Below are 26,202 nucleotides of genomic sequence, written 5' to 3'. Positions count from 1 at the left end.
AGCACTTTCATATAGAAACATTTCTGTTGGAACAGTGACACCAAGGTCATGTGTTTGATTCCCAAAGAGTGCATGAACTGATTTTAAAAATGCCATGTAAGTAGCTTTGGATAATACTGTCTGGCAAATTGTATTCTACTGATCAAATGTTTAGGTCTGGAAGATTTTTTTTATGTCTCTTGTGCTCAACTAAGCTGCATTTTATTGTATTTTACAATGTGATTTATTCATTTCATGGCAAAGATGCATTTTCAGCATCATTACTTCAGTCTTCAATGTCACATGATCCTTCAGAAATCATTATAATATGCTCATTTGGGGTTCAAGGAAAACATTTTTATTATCAATGTTACAAACAGATGTGATGCTTAAAATGTTTGTGGAAACCATGATATTTTTTCAGGATTCTTTAATGAATAGAAAGTTCAAAAGAGCAGTATCTTTGCTTATTTTCTCTCAAAAAATTATACTGACCTCAAACTTTTAAACGATAGTGTAGATATGAAATGTAAAACCTTTCTGCCTCAGAGTAAACAAAATAAAAAGGTACTGTGACTTGATATCTAACTATTGCGACTTCATATCTCAAAATGTGATTTTATATCTTGCAACTGCAACTTTATATTTCACAATGTGACTTTATGTCTAATTTGAAACTTTATATGACAATTACCTTTTACTCTACATGTGGAAACAACCTTCCACACTTTCCTGGGCACATGCAGGAAAAAATATTAGCATTATTAAAAGGTAAAAAATAACTGGTCTTGGGAAATTGTGAAAAAGTTCCATTAGTTATTGAACTAGAAACATTTGGAGAATGCACTTTGCTATAATGGAGAACCAAGTTAACAAGTCAAAGTGTAATTCAAGTATTGTTGGCTGAAAGAACATGGTTAAAGTTCATGTTGGTAGGAAGTGCAGAGGTTGCTGTTATTATCAATAATTGTTGAAAGAGTTTCTAAGCAATACCTCCAAATGAATGTAGGGACTTGACTACATAAATAGACAAGCGCTTTGAGAAAGCGTGGACAGCTCTTCTGGCGGAGTATGAATAGTTTCATGGGGAGAACTCTAATTGGACGGTTGAATCCAGCTGTGAGTCAGCAGTAAAGCGCACCACGTCCTGCCAGATCTCCATATAACACCCCGCTTGAAATGAGGAACCGAAACAGCGTCTTTCCAGTGTACCACATTCTTACTGCACCCCCACACCCATAACTGTCGCTGTGGCGAGGGGTTTTATGGAAAGGGATTTTGGTGAAGATGTTGCTCTGGTTACATCTATCTGAGTGACAGCAGATGACAAATGAGACAGAATGCTGTCACAGCCCATAAGTTTGTAAGAGAGAAGCTGTCACAAGCCTCCCACACTTAGTTTTGGGCTCTGTTCAGACCGCAGATGGGACGTGGTTTCGGACTAGAGGGGCACCATAAAGCCTCCAGTTATGTGGCTGTTTATTAACTGGGTTGGTTTGGTTTTGAGAGATACTTGGGATACTAAACTGGCTCTCGGTTCTGCTAAGTCCCATGGCCCATCTGTATCTCAACAAAACCATTCTAGAACACTGGGATATTCAGTCTTAACTCAAAACTGTCCGTGCTCTGTTTACATGATGGGGTTTATGGCGAATGTTTGCGGAAAGGCTGGGTGTGATGTAAATAGCGCCCTGACTACTGTTATTTATTCTAAGGAGTGTTTGGCAGATGGCACCTGGCATCCGCTCCATGTCAACATGCTCTCTGTAGTGACAATGAGGAAGGTACTCTAAATTAAACACATTTATGACTGGCCCCGTGTACATTTAGGCCATAAAGGGCCCACACTGAGACATTAAATCACCATTATTCAAATTTATTACCACATTTCTAATGTGTAAGTAGTGAAATAAAAGCTCTATAAAGAACTCTTTTAGCACTTGAATTTCATGAAAAATTAATAAAACATATTTATTACCCTACTTGTGACCAAAATGTTAGAGACAAATGTCCTTTTTTATTAAAGGAATATTCTGGGTCCAATAAGTTAAGCTCAATCGGTAGCACTCGTGACTTAATGTTGATTAACACAAAACTAATTTGGATTCATCTCTCCTTTTCAAAAATGTTACAATAAAATACTAACTGTTAACATTATATTAGTGCGGAAAAATACAACAAATACAATTTACAACTTTTTCGTAATGACAACATTATGTCTAAAAACTTACAACTGTAAAAATCATGGGAACCATTTTACAGCTCAAAAATACACTAAAAGAAATAATGTAAATGTCTTTATGAAAATTATAAGCTTCACATTTGTCCATAAATCCTATGAAAATTTGGCCATTTACTTACATAAGTGCCTCACGTGAACTTTCTTTTAAAAGAAAATGAAGGATACGTTGAAATTATTAGGCTACTTGTTGTAACAAACATTATGTAACAAAGGCTGTCAGGTTGAGCTCAGCTTGTAAAATGTGGAACAGTCAATGCATATCAACTTTACAGAAAAATGTATGACTAAGGAGCATAAAACATATGACTAGTTCTTTAACTCTTTCCCTGCCATTGACAGAATTTTCCATCATTTATGACACAACGCTTCCCCACCTGAAAGAGTACAGAATTTCCAGATCAAAACACAGGTGAAGAAGACGCAGAAAGCATCGCTTATGTAAAATAATGAGATCATCAAACATTAAACAGCATATAAATCAAAACTGCCAATGTTACTGAATGAAATGTTGAACCCAGGAAGTGGTATGTGAAAGCCTTGGGGGTGCTGATGGACTCGACCGACTCCATCTATGTTTTGATAATCGTTCTGAATCTGATATTTTCTTAGATTTTGTTCAAAGTGTTGATTTTTTATGAAACTTACCACATTCAAGTGTTGATTAAAAAAAAGACTGCATGAAGCTATAATATAATAGCTATGATTTTTAAAAGCAGTGGCTCTGTTCTTTCATTTGATATATTGCATATTCAGATATTCATACAACAAAATATTCTGGGGGCCATCAAAGTTTTGTGAAAATGATCAAAAAAAATGCTGGCGCTGACTGGCAAATGTAAAAAAAAAAAAAAAAAAAGAAAACGCTGGCGTGGAACAAGTTAAAAGATGTGCTAAACAAGTCAAAAGACATTGCTCAAATGTGCAGAAACATATACTGAATGCCAAATATCTGCCTTTAACTAGCAACACTTCACTTTAAAACAGCTCAATATTTTCTTGGCACACTGTGCACCAGATTTTTTTTATGTCACCTGGCTGGATCGTGTTAAAACAACTGATTTTCCGCACGTTTGTGCTGCAATGCTAATAAACAATTACAGAAAATACAGACAGAGGTTATATGGGGCTAATAAAAATACTGATACTGAATAATAAAAGCAATATGGTGCTAATATAAATAAACAGTACTATATAGGGAAAATAGGACAATAGTAATAAAAAAAACTTGAGTGTTCCCACAACTTTGTGCAGTAAATAAACCAAATAAAAAGTGCAATAAATGTTCTCATATCTTACAAAGCTAGAATCAGGGAATAGTAAATTAAAGTTCAGTCAACAATCCACCTTTTTATGGAGATATTCCCTGTAAATAAGAGTAATTCTGACGAGGAGTACCTCCAAATATTAAGTTAACGGAGATCGTTCCAAATGACCTTTCACAAATTTGATGGAAAGTCCATTATAAATTGACTAAAGGAAGACTAATTTTTCTCCATAGTACGAATGATGGGACTAACTTAAGCCTATTCATCTGTCTATAAAACCATACATGTATGTAGCATAAGGACTGTGTCTAGCAGGGTCTAGCGCTCAAAAAGCCTGAGGAAATTTTGGCCATTAGCCGTGTTTGGTCCCCTCAGTGTATTAGTAGACGATACGCCCCACTTGCAGGGTTAAACAGATTAAGCACTTGGATTCGGGACAGATATGAGTCTATGACACAATGCTAAAATAATGTGGCCATCAGTCTCTGTCTCACATTTCAGGTATATAATTAAATGTCAGGAAATTACTTACTCAAAATATAGCATAGCATTCCAGACAAATGTAATTAGCACAAAACATGTATGGATATTTCAATCTTTGATACCTGGTTATGCACATTTAAAGCCCTACAGCCATGAGGTGCATTGGCTGAGGCGAATGCCAATAATGAATAATGAATGCCATAATGCAAGCTTTAAAAAAAGTGTATTTAACAGGAGAAAAGAGCTACCAGATATTTGACAATGATTATTGGTTAAGTAGCTATTAAGAATGCTTAAGTGGCAGAATGTAAGACAGGAAGAGAGAGAAGAGGAGTAGTGACTGGATTGCATTACTATACAGAATGACTGGAAACCTTTTACGGCTTGACAAGAACTTGGCCTGGCGTATTTGACAAGGAAAACAAGCACGATCCATCAATTCCCAGGCCTTTCATTCCATTGCCAAAACATCCGTCTCCTGACAAATCTCAGACATTTTATGCCAGCAGTTTCATCATGCTAATATATGCATCACATATGGGCTCCGTTGCTTAGCTATTAGTATGACGAAAAGACGATCGAGTCTCAGATTGGATCTGACAGCAAGCAAAAAAAAGAGGCGGATTTGTTGATCTTGAAATTAAAGATATAATTCAACCGTAACTTTCATGTGATGATACATTAGCGAGTTGAAGGTTGCAAATTATGAGCTGTAATTGTAAAAAACGATTCTGACCGTGTGCATTCTTCTGCAGTACCATCTGGAAACTTGGATTCAAGTGAAATTTATGACATTTCTGAAAACTCATATGAACAATGATTGTACTGGAATCATTCACTCCACCTTCCCATTAAATACCCCAAGCAGAATAACCTCCCCGAGCCACTGTTTAAAACGAATTCGCCTAGAATGCAAAGCTTCGGCAAATGGAGTGGAAACAGATAGGAAACAGTCCTCGAGTCCTGCTGCGTCAGTGCAGGTAACTGTCGCTACCTGCTAGCATAATGGGGCTTAGAGAGTTGGCAGTTGCTAAGTTAAATAGACAGGGCAGAAATGTCAGCAGCTCATTCTAGTACATCCACATTAGTATCAACGCCACTTGCTGCCTTTGCTGGGGCAAGCCAGACGGCTTGGGTTTCGCCGTGCATTCAGAGGAAAAAGTCAGCTCATGCACAGGCCATGCGTTTTAATTAGCTAATGGCACGAGCCGTTTCATCTCCAGCATCTGTGTTGATTGCTCACAAAAGCCTCCATTTACTCCAAAACACGCCATTTTGGCTAAGGTCTGGGCCGTCTGCTGCTGGAGAATTCTGAGCGCCCATCCAAAAATCAGTCTAATAAATCTTTATATATACGTTTGCCGGTTTCACACTAGCAAAGAGGGGGGGGGAAAGGAAATTCCATGATCTATGTTTTTTCCAGCAGGTTGTTTGAGCCAATTTTCCTTCAAGCAAAGGCCTGTATGTTCAAACTTTGAAACGAATGCGCCATAAGGGTGGCTCTGCAATTATTTTGATGAGGTAACAAAAAAGGTGTGGTTTAGGACGTAAATCCTAATATTCGTTTATATTACGAAATGTTATTTAAAAATAAAAACATACTTTTTGGTGAGCCAAATGTTTAATGACCAACTGTCTGGTGATGGTGACAACGACAGAGATGAGAAATACAAGCAAATGGGTGTGCATTCCTCAGAAACATTTACTGCTTTAGGTCACAAATGCAATATTAATTGCAAAAACCTGTCCTATGAGATCTAGTAAACTGAATATTTCACAAATAAGAAACATTAAAACAGGGGTCGGCAACCTCAGAGGTAATAATGGGCAAACTATTAATTGGAGTAAAGTAATAATTGGATTATATTTTTAAATAATTATTAATAACTGATTATTATTATTAAAAATATATATTTTGCTATTTTTTCCAACCCATGATTAAATAAAACCATAGGTGAGGAAAATGTTTGATTTCATATTTTAAACTACTTGAAAAGACAACTTGAAAAAAACTAGATGACAAAAAAACGCAAGAAATAAATGATTGAACAAACAATCCTGTTCCAAAATACACTGACATATTTGCATCAGACATGTCTGAATGAATGTCAGCACAGATGACGCAGGAAAAAGCCATAGTAAAATCTAAAAGGTTAGAGGAATTAATACGATGTTATTATGACTATGAGAACTCAGTGACCGTTTAGTACAGTAGTAAACACACACTAACCACATAAAATACAGAACAGAACACAGCCCATTTACTAAACCTGTCACAGCAGGCACAAACTGCAGAAAATGTCAAGAAAACCTCATGTCGACTGCAAGCACGCTAAACCAAAGCCAAGATATTAATGTAATAGGATTAAACCAATACATTCAAGAGGAAATTCAATAAAGAAACAATTATAAATGTCCAATGATGTATGGATCTGCTCATCAAACACAATCAACTGGATAAGCAATATGAGTATTATCAACAGATACGCATTTACATGATTTTCATGAGCTGGGATAGGTGATCTGAAATACAAAGTTGAATCCAGTACAGCACTGACGTATAAGAGCCCTGGGACAGTGTCGGGGCAGTAGTCGCTGGATAAATTTTTAATATTAATGCAGACATGGAGGGAAAAAAACCAATAAACTAAAACAACACTTGAATTAGGCATGAAACACAACAGGATATTGCAGTAAGATTATGTTGTTTCCTTTTAGATGCCTTCTCCTCTGCTGTCCGACTACCACAAAACAGCCCGCGGTGCTTTTTAATTGGAGAGAGTGAACCAAAAAGAGGCTCTCAAACTCCGCAGAGTGGTTTTAAGAGGTCTGCCGAGCTCAGTGCTTGCAGATGTAGCTGCGTTTTTACGTGCCGGGGCATAAAACCGCGTCCAGGTATGGCCGGTGACAAAGCAGAGAGTCAGAACCCCGTCCTATGTTTGTGATAATGACTTTTTCCTGCCAAGGCGCTGCATGATACAAATCAAATGCAGCACAGCTGGTAGAGAGGACAAAGCAAGGGAGAGAAAGAGAGAGAGACAGAGAGAGAGAGAGAGAGAGGAATGAGGGAGTGTTGTGTTTGGATGCAGAGGAATCATGCCTCGTGCGCTCTCAGAGGAATCTGCAGTTGGAAAGATAATAAAGGGATTAGCTGGGTTTTCTGAAGCATTTGCTTCTAAATCAAAATGTCTCATCGGTTTCCTCTGCACAAATAGCTAGAATACCAACATGTCTTTGTATATTGCACGAGGGCCACAAATGCAACATGTTTCAGACAAAAGCTGCTTCCTGCGGAGGTTACAGGAAGACATCGTTTCGGAGGAAAAAATGAGAACGCGTCAGAATCTGAGCAGGGTCAACTAGGCATTATGTGTAAATATAATTCATTTTATTTCTCCAATGTTTACAAGGTACTGAATGAATCAAAATGAGTTTTCATTCAGAACCACTCTGTTTGTGTCTTGTTTAGAGTCTGTACTTTAACTGCAACTGCAAAATTACATAATATAATTTACCATTAGAATAAATATAATTAAATTCCATTTTAAATAAAAAAACAAAACAATCAAAACTGCGAAAAACAGACTCACCCAGTAAAATAATTCTGCTACAAGTTAAATCCTCACAAACTTATTTTTACACACAACAATTTTTTGTCTTAATTCATTTAAATATGTCAGTAGTTAATATTTGCCAGCCCTAAATTGTTAACAAAACACCTGAAATATTAATTACCACCTAGGCTACACATACTGCGGGTTGGGAATCACTCAATAAACCACTAACATTTGAAAATGCTTTCACGTTTTACTTACATTTTTCTTTTCACCTATTTGCGTAGGAAACGATAACATGATTCTAGCAAAATATAGACTAAACTTTGACAAAGATGACTCAGTGAGAGGCCCTCACTATATTCAGAAACAATGTCCAGCCATTTTAAAACAATACATGGGTTTGTTCCTATCTTAGCATCTGCATAGTATCGATCTGAATAAAATGAGTGTTTGTTTGTTCTGACAGGCTGTGACACCGGGGCTGATCTTGCCACATACTCCGGGCAGAGTTTTAAGAGGAAGAACAGAACCCCTACAACACTATTGAAAAAGTATGAGCAAGTTAGAAAAAGAGAGATTATTATGAAAAAACAAAACAATAACGCATATACAACAGCAAATGCAACAAGAAAATAATTTCCAGAACTACTAAGTTTATGCCACAGAGTGCGCAGCAATGCCATAAAATATAGTTGCACGTTTTGGAAGGAATTTACATGATCTAATTACATCTGTCAGTCCAGCTGCTGTGAGCTCAGAGTAAACCAACATCCTCGGGAGAATAAACAAAACTTGTCATTAATAACCTCAACGGAACTGCTTCATGCTAGCTAATATAAATGTTACCCTTGTAACATACTCCACATATTAGCGTACAGCTGTCTCCTATTGACATGGCTAAACAGATCATTTGGATAAAAAAAGGTATCTTGGCATTTTAAGGAATATGCCGACTTTAAAGCAGTCTGTTTAAGTATCTGTAAAATAAAAGCCATTTTGGACAGAGTCTTGTATATGAAACAGAATATATCTGACAAGAAATCCAACATTCTCCGATTGAGCAACTGAGGGGAATTTCGCTGGTCATCTCCTCTGCGGCTCCGTTCTTACAGACTACTACATTTTTCCAAGTGTTTAGATTGGATAAAGAACCAATTCGCTCAATACTTGTGGGATGGCTAAATGTTTAAACCTCCCATTTAAAGGGATCAAGTGCATGCATTATTTGGTCATGTTAAACAGATGTGTATTTTTTTTTTATTTTTTTTTATCTCAATCATTTAAAAAAATGAAAAGACAGAGAGAGAGAGAAAGAGAGAGAGAGAGAGAGAGAGAGAGAGAGAGAGAGAGAGAGAGAGAGAGAGAGAGAGAGAGAGAGAGAGAGAGAGAGAGAGAGAGAGAGAGAGAGATCTTAAGAAAACAAACAGATTTTCACCCTACACAAATTGTGGACTAATTGTGTATTTGGACTTGTGCATTGGTGGGGCTGGAGCCATTTTTCCACTTGAGCTGAGAATGTTAGAAAAGGCACTTTGACATTGATTAGTGTGTTGACTTGTGGAATCAGAGAGTTTTACCTGGATGTTTCGGGTTTCACCACAACACTATTTATACAGCTAGACTACAGGTCCAATTAAATACCCAAACCCGTCAGTGGAAAAGTTAGCTGCGCTTTCGGTTGAAATCATAATTTCTCATGCCATGTGATATGGTTGTGAAAAAAAAAAATGTTGAGGAAAATAGGCATAGGTGGTCCATTGAAAGCTGTTACAAAAAAATGAAGCTTCCAAATCTATTTCTCGAATAAAACTGACATAAAATTAAAAAATGTATATTTGTGAAACACTTCTGGGGGGCCTTTAAAGAGAGATTTGATTTAATAAAGCTAAATGAAAGAATTATTTGTCCTCTGTTGATAATACATACTTAAAAACTGATTTTAAAACTGACCCTCTTAATTAAAAATAATTATACCGGCATTCGGTTTCACGAACTTTCCACTCAAATTAAAGTCATTGAGGATTCCAACTAAAACAGCTCAGTCCAAAATACTGCTTATGCCTTTTCAAGGCCATTTCAGCTGCCAGTTATAATCACCTCTATGAATTTCATTATGGGAAACTGCTGAAAATTGTGCACTTTTGACAGCCAGTTAAAAACTGTGAACACTTACCATGCATTTGTTAGGTTTCTCTCCAGAGTGAACCCTCATGTGGATGAGCAACTTGTAGCGGGCGTTGAAGGGTTTGTAGCGACGGACACATCCGGCCCAAAAGCAGGTGAAGTCCTCACCCTTTCGCTGGTCGATGTGGACCTTCTCGATATGCCTAACCAGTTCTTCCTGCTGCTCGTACGCCGCGCTGCAGTCAATCCAGCGGCATACCTGCTTATCGCTAAATACGTCCTCTCTGTCGCTCACCTGCTGTTCGACCAGGCCTGTGGGTTTGGGTTGTGCCAACAGGCCTGAGGGTGGAGACTGCTGCTGGCTCTGAAGATGCAGTAGAGCTCCTGGGCCGGAGCCCATGTACTGGTGCAGGTGGTAGGGAGGGGGCATGGGCGGCCGTGGGGGGCCTGTTTGGTGGTGGTGGTGGTGGTGATGGTGGGAATGCCCAACGCAGTGGCTTCCACGGCTCGTCAGATGGTGATAATGATGCTGAAAGAGCTCCTCCTCACTTGGAGAGAAATCATCCACCGGTTCCTGTTTCAGAGTACAGCTGTCCAGCAGAGCACCGGGCTGTATGAGAAGTCCAAGCCCGTTGCCGTTAACCACGCCGGGCCCCGGCTGCATGGAGGCTACGTCCTCACAATGCTCCACTGATGACACTGAGGAGGATGATGACGAGGAGGACAGGGGTAGGAGGCAGGACGAGGTGGAAGGTGACGGCAGCTGAGGGCTGGGTGCGGGGAGAGGCTTGTGGGAGAATGCGGTGGCGGTAGGCGACGACGAATTGGTGCGCAGGCCGTTAACGCAGGACATCTGGGAGGAGCAGATGTTGGCGGCAATATCGATTCCCTCTGAGGCTGACTGGGAGGCCACCAAGAGGCAGCGTCTCTTCAGTCCGCTCGCATTCGGCCTTGCTGAGTGACGCGAGCTCGGGGACAAAGCTAGTGGGGAGGAGCCATCTTCATTATTAAATGGATACACAGTCACCGCCATTGCCGACAATGACAAAACAGTTGCTAAGTTACTGTCATCGCCGCCACCACCGCTGTTCGGACGGTCCAATTCCCTGCGACCTGCTCCCATCCCTCCTGAAAAGTCGCTCAGGGCCGATCCCAGCTTGTAGCCCTCCTGTTTGATGGGGTACGATGGCAAAGCATGACACCCATTGACGCCACCGGACAGAGACAACGAGCTGAGCTCCGTCTGAAAGCCAGCGGACCTGCGGGAGAATGAAACACACCCAGAGGAATATGAGGAGCGTTTAGGCAGAACGGAGCAGGAAGAATATGCACGCTATTAACAGCCCAGGCCTGTTGAAAGATAAAGGCAAGGGTTTCTCAAAGTACTGCCAACTCTGCACTGTCAGACACCACGGACACAGACAAGCTCTGTGCTCCGGTCCTGGCAAGCCTGCACTCTCAAACATCTCTGTTAACACTGACAATGCTTAACCAAAAGCGGTGCGATTGGAGATTCATTTTGCAAACCCTTACATGGTCTTATTAGGTTATAATGTTTGGTTTGTGCTGATCAGAAGCTACTTTTTATGTTCCCCTCTCTTCTGAAACAGTCACTGGATGGGTTTCCACTGCGGTGTACTTTAAACACTGGTTAGATCCACCACAAATGCTCCTGAGCAATTCCATGAATAAATGAAGCAGGAAATTTGGCCTGAACTATGGCTATGAATGGGTATTTAAAAATAAGAAAAGAGAGAGATGAATACAGGCAGGCTGTCATGCTCTGCGTATGATAGGCTTTGATGACACAATAGGGGTTAACCGAAGCCTACATGTGGGCTAAATAGAAGTCACCTGGTTTTGGAGGTATAATAGTGGGCCTCTAAATGCTCTGTGTTTACAATACTCCCCATTATAGTGGGAATCTTTGCCCCCCTTGAATGAGGGTCAAATTTCCCTGTGCGTCGCTGTGATCTTCCACATAATAATTCCTGTCAGTTTGCTCATTATGGATTTGTGTGCAAAGCTCTGGAATGATGTGAGAAGGGCCCTCTGTCCCAGCAGCCTATGAAGGATTTTGTCTAAGTCCCCTTTTCACTTGGAGCGGGAAACCGCTAATGCTAGCGCACTGGCTTAAATGAAGCCTCAAGTTTGTCATGAGTCGCTCCATTCAGGCTCACCACTTCCTGTTTGGCAGGAGCAGTGAGATTCAGCGACAATATTGGGAGAGTTGGATGGCGTGTTTTGAGTGAAAGCACTTTGGAAAGCATCCCTTGCTGTAACTATAGGTTTCAACTGTACTGCGGCTACACAGAAGTCAACAGAAAACCGAGGACAGTCTCTTTTCCTAGCCGTTTAAAAAACAAACGCAGCCAAGAAGCACCATCAGTACTGCAGTGTTTGACAGGCTTGTTTGACTTGTTCCACACTGCATTAAGCCTCAATAAAACAACCTACATTATATGACTTGCAGATATGTTTACAGTCTTAATGTAATTAGCATCACTAAAGGGGTGGTTGATTATGATTTCACTTTTTTGACTTTAGTTAGTGTGTAATGTTGCTGTTTAAGCATTAACAACATCTGTAAAGTTACGAAGCTCAAAGTTCAAAGCAAAGGAATATATTTGCTTTTAAAGAAATCGTTTTTTTAAGGACTACAGCAAACGGCTGGTATAGGGACTACACGACATTCCTCCCAGGTTAGTGACATCACCAACCCTAAAATTTACATAAACCCCGCCCCCGGGAACGCGATTTATAGATTATCATGACAGAATATGCTAATCAATGACTAGAAGATAACTACACATAAGTTACCTAAATTCATCAAATAACCATTCAGAAATGTCCTGTTGCATTCTACATGTTGTCACTTCTTCTTGAGTCTCTCCATTATTGTCTGACTCCGGTTTGAACATAAACACTGACATTTTCAGTGGAAGTCTGTGAGAGGTAAGAGGACACAAGCTGTTGAAACTCCGCCCTCTGTGCCGAGCAGCAGCTCATTTGCATTTAAAGGAACAGACACATAAACGGTGCGTTTTTGCTCACCCTCAAAAAGTGACAATTTTAACATGCTGTATAAAAATATCTGTGGGGTATTTTGAGCTAAAACTTCACATACACACTCTGGGGACATCAAAGACTTATTTTACATCTTGTGAAAAGGGCATTATACTACCCCTTTAAACGCTTTACATACTTTACTAGATTTACTATCCTTGTGTACAACTTTATATTTTGAACAGTGTGTTTAATGGGTGTCCTTTTCTGTCTTACAATCACTTCATCTACTGATAATCATGGATAAAAATCAAAAGCAAATACTTGTTGTTGTTGTTGTTTTTGTAAACTAAATAAATGTATTGGCTTCACTTTGTTTTTTTGCTTTTGTTTTTCTAAAAAAAGAGTTTTAATACACTACTGTCCAAAGGTACAGGGTTGGTAAAAAAAAAAGTAATGCTTCTAAAAGAACAAATTACTGTTTTCTATTTTAGTATATTTTAAAATGTAACTTAATTCTGTGATGCAAAGCTGAATTTCAGCACCCATTACTTCAGTCTTCAATCACATGAGTTTGGTGCTCAAGAAAAGCTTATAAATGTTCTAAAACTTTTGTGCTGCTTAATATTTTTGTGGAAACCATTATACATTTTTTCCTGAAAGCTCAAAAGAACAGCATTTATTTGAAATAGAAATCTTTTGTAACATTATAAATGTCTTTACTGTCACTTTTGATTAATTTAACAGAAATACTTTCTTTAAAATTTTTTGACCCCAAACATTTAAATGGTAGTGTAGGTGGGAGGTGGTGTATTCACAATCACTCATGAATATTAATTAGGTTATGCAAAATAAATTACAATGATCTTTCAGTGTTTTAGCAAATAATAAACAGTCAGTGTCATGGAGATCAGATCTGTAGTGTATCAGTCAAAACTGAATGTAAATAACATTATGCTTCAAAATGTTCAAAATTCACTTAATATTTTAAATAGCACATTTAGTTACTGTTTTGTCATGACAGTAAGTTCTCATGTAGCGACTGTTCTTGCTGACCTATCCAAGTGCGCAAATGTGCTGGGAGGTCTCACCTGGCGTCTCGGTGGGGGCTCTCCTGCAGGTGAAGGTTCTGTCCGGGCTGCTCACAGTGGTTTCTGTGGTGGTACTGGGCTCCAGACTGAACTGGCAGGTTCTGCCCAGAGCGCAGTGAGGTTCCTTCTTCTGCTGTCAATTCAGGAGCGCACTCCTTCTCTGAACAGAATGAGATACATCCTCCATTCACTGAAACAGGTGGGAAATACAATAGGTAACAATTACAGATCTTTAAATCATTTGTCAAACTTTTTAAATCCATTGCATGGCTTTCTGGAATACTTGATTCTGATTGGCCAATATTCTCAACTCAAATCAACATATGTCTGTTTATTTATTTGGTAAGTGAGATAGGCCTACAGTGTGTCATTGCACAAGGAGAAACTGAGTGTATAGCAAATGTAATCTAAATAAAATATGATTTCATAGTGTTTGGAAATATTCAAGGAAAGCCGACACTCTTTTTGACTCCAGTGTGGCTGCCTGCATCTTTCAAGTTTTTTATTAACTCAATTTCAGCAATATCATTGCTCACAATGATGATATTAATAACAATGCACCACCCATTGAAGTCTGATCAAAACCAGCATCTAAACTTGTGTATAAAGCCAAACCAAAGACAAAAGAAGTTTGGTAAGATATTGTTTCCAAGTACACAAAATGAGAAGGTGACAAGTCATTGCTTTAAAGCAGAGGGGAAAAAAAGTGAGTGAAACAAAGAAATTAGTGTTGAGAGGCGAGAAGAAATGAGAGAAAGGGAAACGGTGGAACAGAAGGTCACAAGACACGCAGGTCCTGTAAAGCACATGCTGGATCCCTGAACTCAATAAACAGAAGAAACACACTTTTCACATCCATTCAAAGAATAATGGTTGTTTATTAAATTTTGGATCATTTTTTCTTGGCTTAAAAATCCCACAGTTGGAATGTCAAACTGTGTTTGTGTATAACATCACTGATCGCTGAGCTAAAGCCATGGGCTTTCTTGCTTCATCTGGAGAGGATTGAGAGGTTTGTCAATGACGTTGGGATAGTTTGTTTCACACAAAAACTAACAGTCTTTTAATTACGTCCTCCTATTCTTGCATCCCTTAGTAAGCTACTATGCTGTGCCCTCATTTTAAATAGAAATTATATATTTTAAACATATTTTAGACTTAATTCCTGTATGCGACACTAATAATCGGTTTCACAAGAAGCCTTCAAATGCCACAAACTCAAGTAGAGGTAAACTATACTGCTGATGAGGTGCAGAGAGAATATAGCCAGAAGCCACAGGAATTTTCAACACAAATCTGTTTTACAGATTTTCAAAATTGCTCAATATCATATCTGGGATGCAATTCTAGCCACAAGAGGCAGCTTGTGATTTTTTTTTTGCTGTTAGCCCTTTAGCTGAGACCCTTTAACCCCCCAAAATAGCTATTTAAGCAACCATGAAGAACTGAAGACACAAATATGTATGTTTTTTCGAAATAGCAGGTGAACTTTTGAGGCACTGTTGATTAAATGCATAACAACAGTCACAGATAGCAGATGAAATGCCTTTGCTGAAGGTGATGACTGGAGTTTAGATGATTCTCCCTAATCCAAACTCTTGTGCAACACAGAAATTGCACATCCAACCTGCAGAAGATGAGGCAAATGGCTCAGCGTCAGAATACTTCACACTCCATATGCTTCTTTTAATGCATTATTGTCCAACTCCAAAAATGTGCTGCCAAGTTATATCAATTCAGGTCCAAGTTCACACTAAAAGCCTATATGGACACAACTATTGGAGAGGTTTAAAGATTTGATGCTTTGTTACATTAACAGAATTAGTCATGGCAAGGTTGCATAAGAGAAGCTTCTCCACATTTGGAAAGTTGGACAGAACGTTAGATTGGATTTATATTGAATTTGCAATAGTAATTCACTGTTGAGTATTGCTCTGGGTTTTGGTCAGAAGGTGGAAGTCTGTGAAAGCTCCCGTTGTGAAAGCTGGGACAAAGAGAAAAAGAGAGAAAAAAAAAGAAAAAGAGAATTTTTAATTCTCAGAGAGCAGTGGAATCTACAGGCTTGCACTAAAAACATCAAGTATCATCAGATACATAACTAAATTTATGTTTTATTGTATTCCAAAGTATTATTTTAGGGTTTTATTGCAATTTTCATTGATGGAAACAGTGGAAAGGAAATTATTGGGGAGGCCAGATTCAAACCTGCATTTACCACATGAGCACCACAGGCCACGGAGCACACAAGGCCCTGACTCAGGGGTAGTTCTAGGGGGTTTCCCCTGTGTCAACAAGCTTGTCCCCCCTCTGGCCCCCCTAAGTTTGGAATCGTATCACACCAAACTATTTTCTGAAACTGTAAAACGAAGAAAACAGAAAGAAACAGAAAAAACGAAGACAGACTAAATCCAGAATAACTGTGGCAACGTTTCCAAGATGCTTGAAGAAACCTTCCTACAAAGCTACAGTACTGTGAAAAGTTTTAGGCACTTGTGTGAAAATGCTGTAAAGTGAGGATGCTTTAAAAAATAATGTCATAAATAGATTTTATTTATCAGTGTACTTCTATTAACTAAACCAAACCAATATTTGTTGTGACCACCCTTTGCGTTTAAAAAGGCTTTTGTCCTAGGTACACTTGTGCATAGTTTTTTAGGTAGCTTTGCAGTAAAGTTTCTTCAAGCATCTTGTAGACGTTGCAGCAGTTCCTCTGGATTTAATCTGTCTCAGTTTTTTCTGTTTCTTCATGTAATCACAGATGGATTTGAAGATGGTGAGATCAGATCTCCGAGAGGACCATACCGGCTGTTGTCAGACTCCTCGTGCTTATAAAATATAACTGGGTTATTACAATTAATGGCAAAAGGAATGTTTGGAAATGTAAATTTCCTATTGACACACTACAGCAAAAGATATAAATGGGCCAATAGAACTGGCTTTTTTGGGATGAAAATACTAATGTGCCTAAGACTTATGCACAGCACTGTATATATAACAGAAACCTTCAAAAGAGCTTCTTTCCCAGACTTGTCATGAAAAATCAAACTGAAAAGGATGGTTTCAACACATTGGCTTTCATCTATACCTGGAAGACAGACAGAACAGAGAAGGATGTTTCTTCAGCACTCTCAGAAGACCTCTGATCCTTGACCAAATGTAAGAGAGGGTAAAGGAGGGAGCAGGTTTGCAAGCATTCAGAAGCCATTAAGGAATGACAATCTTGGGTGTGAGATCACTGCTGTGCGGTGCCAATACCACCTGAGGGTAAAGCACAGCTCTGTGATGAAGACCAGACTGAGGTGCTGGCTTCATTCACAAAAAACACAAGAACAAAATCACAGAGCAGAACCCAAACTGAGGGGAGAAAAACACTTCCATTGTCGTTCTTGTTTCACATGTACAAAAGAACAAGGCTTTTGGACTCTGAACAAGTAACAAAACTGTTTTAAATGGCAAACGCTCCCATATATCCATCTTATCCAGACTCATCAACCTTTAAAAAGTCAGAGAAAACACTTCCCATATATTTTGATGTTGACGTCAAACAACGTCTCTGCTTCCAATAAAGTTCTACATTATTTGGCGCAGCTTCATCTATAATTTGGAAATTAATAACACAGTATTGGACTGGTAAATCATACATTTTTAAACTGTCAATTTGTCCTGTTAATTATTTAGCATATTTTAGGTCTATGCAGATCATGGTAATATTAATACATTTTAATTGAAGTGTAAGGTCATGAAAATCCCTTATTCAGTCAAATTAAGGTCATAAATGATAGGAAAAAAAAATATTGCCTATATTTTCTTTGTCCATTACTGCCATTTTACTTTGTACACTAACATTCAAAAGTTTGAGGTCAGTAAGACTTTTTTTCTTTCAAATAAATTTTGTTCTTTTGAACTTTTCTAAAACAAAAAAGTATCATGGTGTCCAAAATATTTAGTATTAAAAACATTACTATTAAAAATATTAAGCATCACAACTGTTTGCAACATTGATAATAATAAGAAATGATTCTTGAGCAGCAAATCAGAATATTAGAATGATTTCTAAAGGATCATGTGACACTGAAGACTGGAGTAATGATGCTGAAAATTCAGCTTTGCAATCACAGGATTAAATTATATTTTAAAATATATTAAAATAGAAAACCGTTATTTTAAATTGTAATCTTTTTTGGAATAATATTTCAAATATTAACATTTTACTGTATTTCTGATCAAATAAATGTAGAATTGGTGAGCATAAGAGACTTCTTTCAAAAACATTAAACACTCGCACTGACCCCAAACTTTTGAATAGTAGTGTATTTAAATACCTTTTCCAATTACTTTTGAAAATGCATGTCTTTTTGCACATGTCTGAGATCACAACTGGAGAAAAACCGGATCATTTAAAATCTCATGTAAACATGTTTTTCTTCTCTGTTTTAGTTATTAGGGTATTATGCGTGTAGACACTATCAGTGTTAGAATTTTTGTTTACATTTTATTCGATAAACAATTTCATTATTACTAGTTTGGAATCGTGAAGTAAAAGCAGTTACGAATCACTGCTTTACAATACGATACAGTAGGAGAAGACACAGTGCAACCTCCCCCACCCCATAACCCCACCGCTGGACCACGGAGACTCCCTGCATCTGATCAGCAGATGGGTCGGCCATTATTAAATGTAATTGGTGGTAATCTCAGGTGATTTTTTATTTCGGTGACACTTCATTTTCTACAATTCTCGCCTCCTGCCTTTCAAGTCACCTAAGTGCAGCATTAAGTGCTGGAGTGAGACCGAGCTTGTGCCAGCATTTAATGTTTTCAAGTCTTCAGAGATGCTGGCAATGGAAAGCAGATGTGTGAAGATGCAGTAATACTGCAGAACAAGATGGGGGCTTCAGAGAGAGGATGGGAAAGGGGTGCGCGTATGCATGTGTGTGCTGGCTCACGTATGTGTGTATCGATTCTAATGCACGTCAAACATGTGAGTCTACAGAACAACAAGCTGCCAAACCACAAGACAGATGCGTCTGGAAATGCACTGTGACATTTCTACTCAGGCCACTTTAGCACCATAAATCATATCATCCGCACTTAAACAGTTAATGAGGATCAGAACTCTCTGAAACACTCTTCTTCCTATATTTGTTTGTCCTTTTCTGCCTTATTAACTCATTAGTGGGGCTAGCTAAGGTGGGGATCACTATTTCTAGTGCTCATACTTTGGGTTAGGGATTAAACGTTGACATCTGTGATACCTCATATCATGCGCCTTGTTGAGAAAAGAAGCTCTATCATTTTTCAAAGGGGTCTGACAATGTTTAGTTCAACCTGGTGGACCTTAAAAAGAACAAAATCCTAAAGACTTACATCATATAATATCATAAAGACTTGCGGAAGAAACCACTAATAAACCTCCCAATATAGGGCTGGAACTAACAATTATTTACATAATGGATTAAACTATTGATTATTTCTTTGATTAATCAGATTAAAACAAAAACACAAATTTTATTTCCTGTGTACATTTAAAAAGTAACTCTACATCCTGCCTAATGTTCCTAGGGCTCTAAGACTATGAATACAAACATGTGTAGTAGTTTCATTCATGCATTTGGCAGATGCTTTTATCCAAAGCGACTTGCATTGCATTAAAGGTACATATTTTAATCAGTTCATGCTTTCCCTGGGATTCAAACCCATGACCTTGGCGTTGCTAGTGCCATACTCTACTGCTTGAGCAACAGGAAGGCATTTATTATACAATGTTTCAATTCATTTCTAATATTTAGTCAACATTATTGCAATGCCTTAATTCTCTGTTGCTCTCCAATGTCTATTTGATGTGCATGCATGCATATGTTTTTGTTTTAATGTCGTGATAAAACTGAAGTAGCGACAGATATTTTCTCCTGTATTGTGACGTAGTACCAGTTTATCAAAAAATAAAAAAGTAGGACAGGAGCTTGGTTTTATGCATTGTTTGTTGATTGGATTTTGAGATGTGTGTGTTGCATTCATCAGATAAACGTGAGCTTGCAGGGGCAGGGTTTAATGGAGTACTTTACTACTGGACTTTCAATAAAACTTGGCTGCCTATACAGTAGAAAGGCGAAATTATTTTTGAAATCAGTGCTACCTGACTAGAGAAAACAGCGAAAAAAGGCTGCTGTCTTACCTTTTGCCAAATAGCAATAAAAACTTCAACACCCATAATGCACTGATATGGATATATTGATATGGATCCACTTAACAGAGTCAAATACCACCTTTCTTTAGTAGAAAATACTTCTTAGCAAACTTTTAGTCATAATGGTGTCAACTTGTATTGTTCCGGGGTGTAGTGGGAGCTCGTTGAAAAATCAACATTTCAAACTGGATAACCACGAACACAGTGTTTTAGGCCAAACGGAGGGGAAAGACTGAAAGAAACTGCCGTTCTGTCAGTTCCACCAAACCACCTGAAGCAAAACATCGTCACATACAGGCAAGAAAGATGTTGCCTTAGTCATGGTCCATTTGACCATTATACTGTTTAAAGAGTAGACAGTACAATACTATTTTCAGTGATAAACCTACCATTACAATAACTGTTCTGTTAATAAACCTCTCGATCTGACTGTCTGTGGGCGGGGATACAAAAACGTGAAAGTATAATCTGTAGTTTTCACGAAATACCCGGAGCTGTAAGTTTTTGCTGACAAATAAACGTGAATTTCTAAGTCCAGGTAACACGGAGAACGAGTAAACATTGTTCATTTACATTTACTATCAACATTGTAACAATTCAAAGTGGGTTATAAAATCGTCAAAGTTACACTTTAAGCAGATCAAATGATTGGAGAAATCCTCCATATGTCGCCATAGAGAAGCCTGTCATTTTCATGATAGTCCGGTAATGACATTTTGATTTAAAATTACAAGGTGAAAACAAATATAAAAAATTAAAAGAATGCATGGATGAATTGTTCACAATAAGATCTACACTCACCTAAAGGAATATTAGGAACACCTGTTAAATTTTTCATTAATGCAATCATCTAATCAACCAATCATATGGCAGTTGCTTCAATGCATTTAGGGGTGTGGTCCTGGTCAAGACAATCTCCTGAACTCCAAACTGAATGTCAGAATGGGAAAGAAAGGTGATTTAAGCAATTTTGAGCGTGGCATGGTTGTTGGTGCCAGACGGGCCGGTCTAAGTATTTCACAATCTGCTCAGTTACTGGGATTTTCACGCACAACCATTTCTAGGGTTTACAAAGAATGGTGTGAAAAGGGAAAAACATCCAGTATGCGGCAGTCCTGTGGGCGAAAATGCCTTGTTGATGCTAGAGGTCAGAGGAGAATGGGCCGTCTGATTCAAGCTGATAGAAGAGCAACTTTGACTGAAATAACCACTCGTTACAACCGAGGTATGCAGCAAAGCATTGGTGAAGCCACAACACGCACAACCTTGAGGCGGATGGGCTACAACAGCAGAAGACCCCACCGGGTACCACTCATCTCCACTACAAATAGGAAAAAGAGGCTACAATTTGCACGAGCTCACCAAAATTGGACAGTTGAAGACTGGAAAAATGTTGCCTGGTCTGATGAGTCTCAATTTCTGTTGAGACATTCAGATGGTAGAGTCAGAATTTGGCGTGAACAGAATGAGAACATGGATCCATCATGGCTTGTTACCACTGTGCAGGCTGGTGGTGGTGGTGTAATGGTGTGGGGGATGTTTTCTTGGCGCACTTTAGGCCCCTTAGTGCCAATTGGGCATCGTTTAAATGCCACGGCCTACCTGAGCATTGTTTCTGACCATGTCCATCCCTTTATGACCACCATGTACCCATCCTCTGATGGCTACTTCCAGCAGGATAATGCACCATGTCAAAAAGCTTGAATCATTTCAAATTGATTTCTTGAACATGACAATGAGTTCACTGTACTAAAATGGCCCCCACAGTCACCAGATCTCAACCCAATAGAGCATCTTTGGGATGTGGTGGAACGGGAGCTTCGTGCCCTGGATGTGCATCCCACAAATCTCCATCAACTGCAAGATGCTATCCTATCAATATGGGCCAACATTTCTAAAGAATGCTTTCAGCACCTTGTTGAATCAATGCCACGTAGAATTAAGGCAGTTCTGAAGGCGAAAGGGGGTCAAACACAGTATTAGTATGGTGTTCCTAATAATCCTTTAGGTGAGTGTATATGCATTGAGAAAATAGGTAGAGTGAATTTTCATTTCATGCCGACTTTAAGCGTGAAATTTAATAGACTCGCTTGCTTTATGAGAATAAAAATATTTGCATGAATTATAACATTTTACAGATAAGAATAACCATCAAATATAAGCTATAAACCGGGGAAATGGCATCTCAAGCACATAAAACAGCATACGTACCTGACAGGAACCGACATGAAAGTGCTTATAAGCCTCATTGAAGCAAGAAAGAGCCTTATTAAATGCTTCACTTGGATTGAGCACTTAGAAACTCGCTCTGTGACCATCCTAGACCATTTCTATAGAAATGCATTTTGTAAATTGATGCTGCTAAGTTTCTCTGTGTCTGGTGCACATACCTGATTAATCAACTGAATGAAATTGGTTAATCAATTTAATCGATTGTTTGCTGTAGTCCTACCCAAAACACCTTGACTGCATAGCAACACCCTGGCAGCCACCTACAACAGTCTATTCAAGTATACCATTCACGTTTTCATTAGAAAAAAATATAAAAATCTAGTTTCTTTTTCATATTTTATTTCTCAGCTTCTCTCACTGTCTTTATTTTTTCCTTTTTATGGTCTTTTTTTCTTTAGGTGACAAGGTCAGCAGACGCATGAGCAGTGGGATTATACTGAATTCTCTTGCGCTCCTCAACACGGCTGCAGTGTCCAGTGCAGATGTTGCGTATTATCGACAAGAGCCTTTTCCATCTTTAAATCTCATAACTCATGTCTATATTTGTGTCTCCACACAGACCCGGAACTTATTTGTTTGCTTAGTAATGAAGGTTTGATTGAAAACCTGAGGGCACAAGAAAATGAAAAATAACAAAGTCTGGAGGAAGGTTCCCTTAAACAGGTGCATGGCAGAGAGAGAAAAAACTTGATTAAATTAGGAGGGACTGAAATTACTGTTTTTCTTGCTAGATTTTTGGTACCACCAGACCAGGACTTTCATAAGGATGAAATTGGTTTGTTATGGCAGTTTCTGTATGAAGGCAAATCCTAGTTTGTGTTTCACTACTAGGGGAAAAAATGTCCCTTTACAGCATACAGCTGTTAGTATATGTTTCATGTCAAAAGGAAACAAGGTATACCAAAAGAAAAGAAAAGAAAATGATGGCCATCTTATAAAGAAACCACCCTTATGTATTTTTTTAGGTGTAAAGCTATTAAAGAGTAAAGTACTTTGTACTTAATGTACTTATTCCACATTTAGCAGAAATATGTCCTCTAAAAACCTAAGGTAATTAATATTCTATAATTATTTACTCAGTCTCATGTGTTTTTTTTATGTGGGAAACAAAAGGAGAAATTTCATATAGTTCATAATGACAATGTCTATGATACAAAATACAATAAAAGCATCATGAAAGTATCATAAATGTAGTTGCTTGTAGTTTATTTGTCTTTTTTTAAAAAAAAATGTATTTGTCATATGCAAAAGAGCTGCATAAAGTAGATTCTTTGGACCAAAAAAAAAATTGTTTATGGGTTTGGAACAATATGGATGTTGAGTAAATAAAAACTGAATTTTTAGCATATTGTGCAGGGTTTTCTCTTTTGCAACCACATGAAAGGATTACTTTCTGTAGCACAGACAAAATTAAGTAATAAAAAATACGCTTAAAGATCTGCTGTAACTTTACTCAAGAGTTCATCAAACAAAAGACGAAGAATCGTTTGCTCGTGAGAGGGACAGATGCAGCTGCCCACTGATTTCGTAATAGCCTCGGCTCCTAAAACAGTCCGAACTGACCGCAGACTACTGAACACAAACAAACACAAAACACTGCCTGCACTACTCCTACGGTCCAATGACTAAACCGCACGCTTGGACAAGAGAACCTTATAAATCAAGGTTCACAGTGATTAAAGCATTACATGTCCATTTTAAAACGGTATCAGCCGTGGTGTACACACTCACAGCAAAACAAAAAAGATGCAAAAGATAATCTGTCCTGTCTGTGATCAAGCCAATGACAAACGTCTTGACATGCTTCCAGACATCATGATCAGTGTTGATGTTCTTCCATACCTTTGTTGTAATTACTGGGTTCCACTTGGGCATGTCACCACCTGCTGGTGACAGGCTGTCACTGGAGGAGCCTGCGAGTCTGTCCTCTGTGGACTGACGTGGGTGGATCTGGACCACCATCGCTTCGGTTTCCAGTAAGCAGCGGGTGAGGCTGGGTCAGGGTGGTGCTGGAGAACCTGGCAGAGCTGTGGCGATGCCCATTGCGCCAGGGATGGGGTTCATGGCTCCAGCTTTTCAGTACGTAATGGATATGCTCTCATCAGTTCAAATAAGGTACAATGCAACTCCTGCCATCTAACAGACTTTTAAAACTTTCCAAAGCCACAAAGCATTCAGGTCATCCTTCAAAATCGATGTTCAATGATCCTGAAAATCAACAGTAATCTTCAATGCAGCCATAATAATCATTATCTTCAACCATTTTGAGCATGATCATCATCAAAAAAATGTTTGCCATCATCAAAAGGCCGTTTCACTGAAGGAGCAAGTATGTTGGGTTGTTTTTACAGCTATAACCCCTTTAGAGTCCAATGAGACATGGTCTTCTATTCTATTGTCTTAGAACAAAATGTACATCTAAATCATAACCCAAATTCTCATTTTACTCTACATCCAGGATACATCCAAGCTATACTGGAAAGGATTTTACATCAGGCCCACTGAAATTTATAGAGTTTTAAGACATTTATAATGTTACAAAAGATTTCTGTTTCAAATAAATGATGTTCTTCTTAACTTTCTATCATCCCAGTTTCCACAAAAATGTTAAGCAGCACAACTGTTTTCAAAATTGATAATAATAAGAAATGTTTCTTGAGCTGCAAATCAGTATTAGAATGATGTGGCACTGAAGACAGGAGTAATGATGCTGCAAATTAAGCTTCAACTCACAGAAATATAATAACATGTTAAAATATACTGTACTAAAAGTGAAAGCAGTTATTTTACCAATTAAAACTAAATCATGTCATGTTCCTTTAAAAATAATGCACTATAAAAATAGAACAAGAAAGTTGTTTTATAATGAACAGCAGTAAGAAACGGGTTCATAAATAGAGCTCTTGTTTTGTAGAGTACGTACAGGATGAGGTTACTGGAAACAATTTTATATCAGGCCCACTGAAATCTATAGAGTGTGAAACACTGGGGGTGATTACAATGTAAATGCATCAGTAGCACGGGGCTGCGGTAAATTCCTGTGTCTTGTGCTGTAAAAACGTACAGCTTTAACATTAAGACTCAGGGTTCCTCATCACAGGCTGCTGTTCTGGCTTTTATGGGATCTTGACGGCTCTTTGGGGCTCTGTAAAAACACAAGAACTTCGGGACCTCTGAGGCCCCGTGATACTGCCGCAGTGGAACTGTACGGGTTGCATTATGTCGTTTCTGTTTTGTGTGTGTGCGCAAGCATGCAACTCATGAAGATATATGCTATATGCTAGAAACTATTTTGCTTCTGTACGTCTTAGTAGTCATTCTAAGCTTCGAGACAAAACAATTAAGCCATGTTTGAACAGAAATAGAGCTTTTCTTCTAAAGAAAAATGCTTTGGTTTCTCTGTTTGCACTCTGATGTCATATTTCAATTATCTTGAATTCCCTGCAAAGATTATGTGAAATTAATTCCACTTGCAAAATATATTTTCACACTAAATCAGGCTGTCAGGGTTGTGACTTAATAATACAGTTCCCGCATAATCCTTATTATGAAAACTGGCTTTTGTAATTAAAAGTGAAATGCAGTCTTGTACGGTATCCAACATTCTAAGCACAAATTCCTGTACTGAATGAGTCAAGGCTAATATTCTCATTTGAAGCATTCCTAAGGTATGACAGCTAATGGTCAGCACGCCATTTCCAATAAATAAATGACGAAGGGAGTTTTACTATGCACTTTCAGGCATCCTATTAGCCTAGTTCATTTCAGTTGACTACAATAAAAGACAAATTATCCACTCTGCTCTTCACACAAATGGAGTCAACGGCTGTCCTGTCGCTGCCTGCAGCCAAAAACACGCTCTGTACACAACTGTATTGGCCCACATTACCGAGTATGGCGTTCACTTTAGGCTGCTTCCAATATTTACAAGCAAGCTTGAAACTGTGAGAGAATTGGATTGAATGCAGATGGCAGGAAGTTCCACTCAAATGACAGTGGCCAAATTCAACCGCAAAACATGAGAGGAACCTCACAA

The 26,202-nt window shown here is 38.4% G+C and overlaps 1 protein-coding gene across 4 annotated transcripts in view; it reads right to left on the bottom strand.

Annotated features, from left to right (window-relative positions):
* The window catches only part of glis1b (GLIS family zinc finger 1b), an 80,243-nt gene that overhangs the window by 35,016 nt on the left and 19,025 nt on the right, over nucleotides 1-26,202 (bottom strand). For 3 of the 4 annotated variants that reach the window (XM_079896070.1, XM_079896072.1, XM_079896071.1), the window contains exons 3-4: nucleotides 13,748-13,937; nucleotides 9,700-10,909 (exon numbers count right to left, since the gene is read on the bottom strand). In XM_079896070.1, coding sequence (XP_079752196.1) covers nucleotides 9,700-10,909; nucleotides 13,748-13,937 — 1,400 coding nt within the window. The remainder of the gene's footprint in view (nucleotides 1-9,699; nucleotides 10,910-13,747; nucleotides 13,938-26,202) is intronic. The other variant, XM_079896073.1, reaches the window with a different exon arrangement.

The sequence above is a fragment of the Squalius cephalus genome, assembly GCF_949319135.1.
Source record: "Squalius cephalus genome assembly, chromosome: 16".
Taxonomy (NCBI): domain Eukaryota; kingdom Metazoa; phylum Chordata; class Actinopteri; order Cypriniformes; family Leuciscidae; genus Squalius; species Squalius cephalus.
Note: the sequence above shows the minus strand (reverse complement) of the source record. Positions and strands in the feature narration are given on the sequence as shown.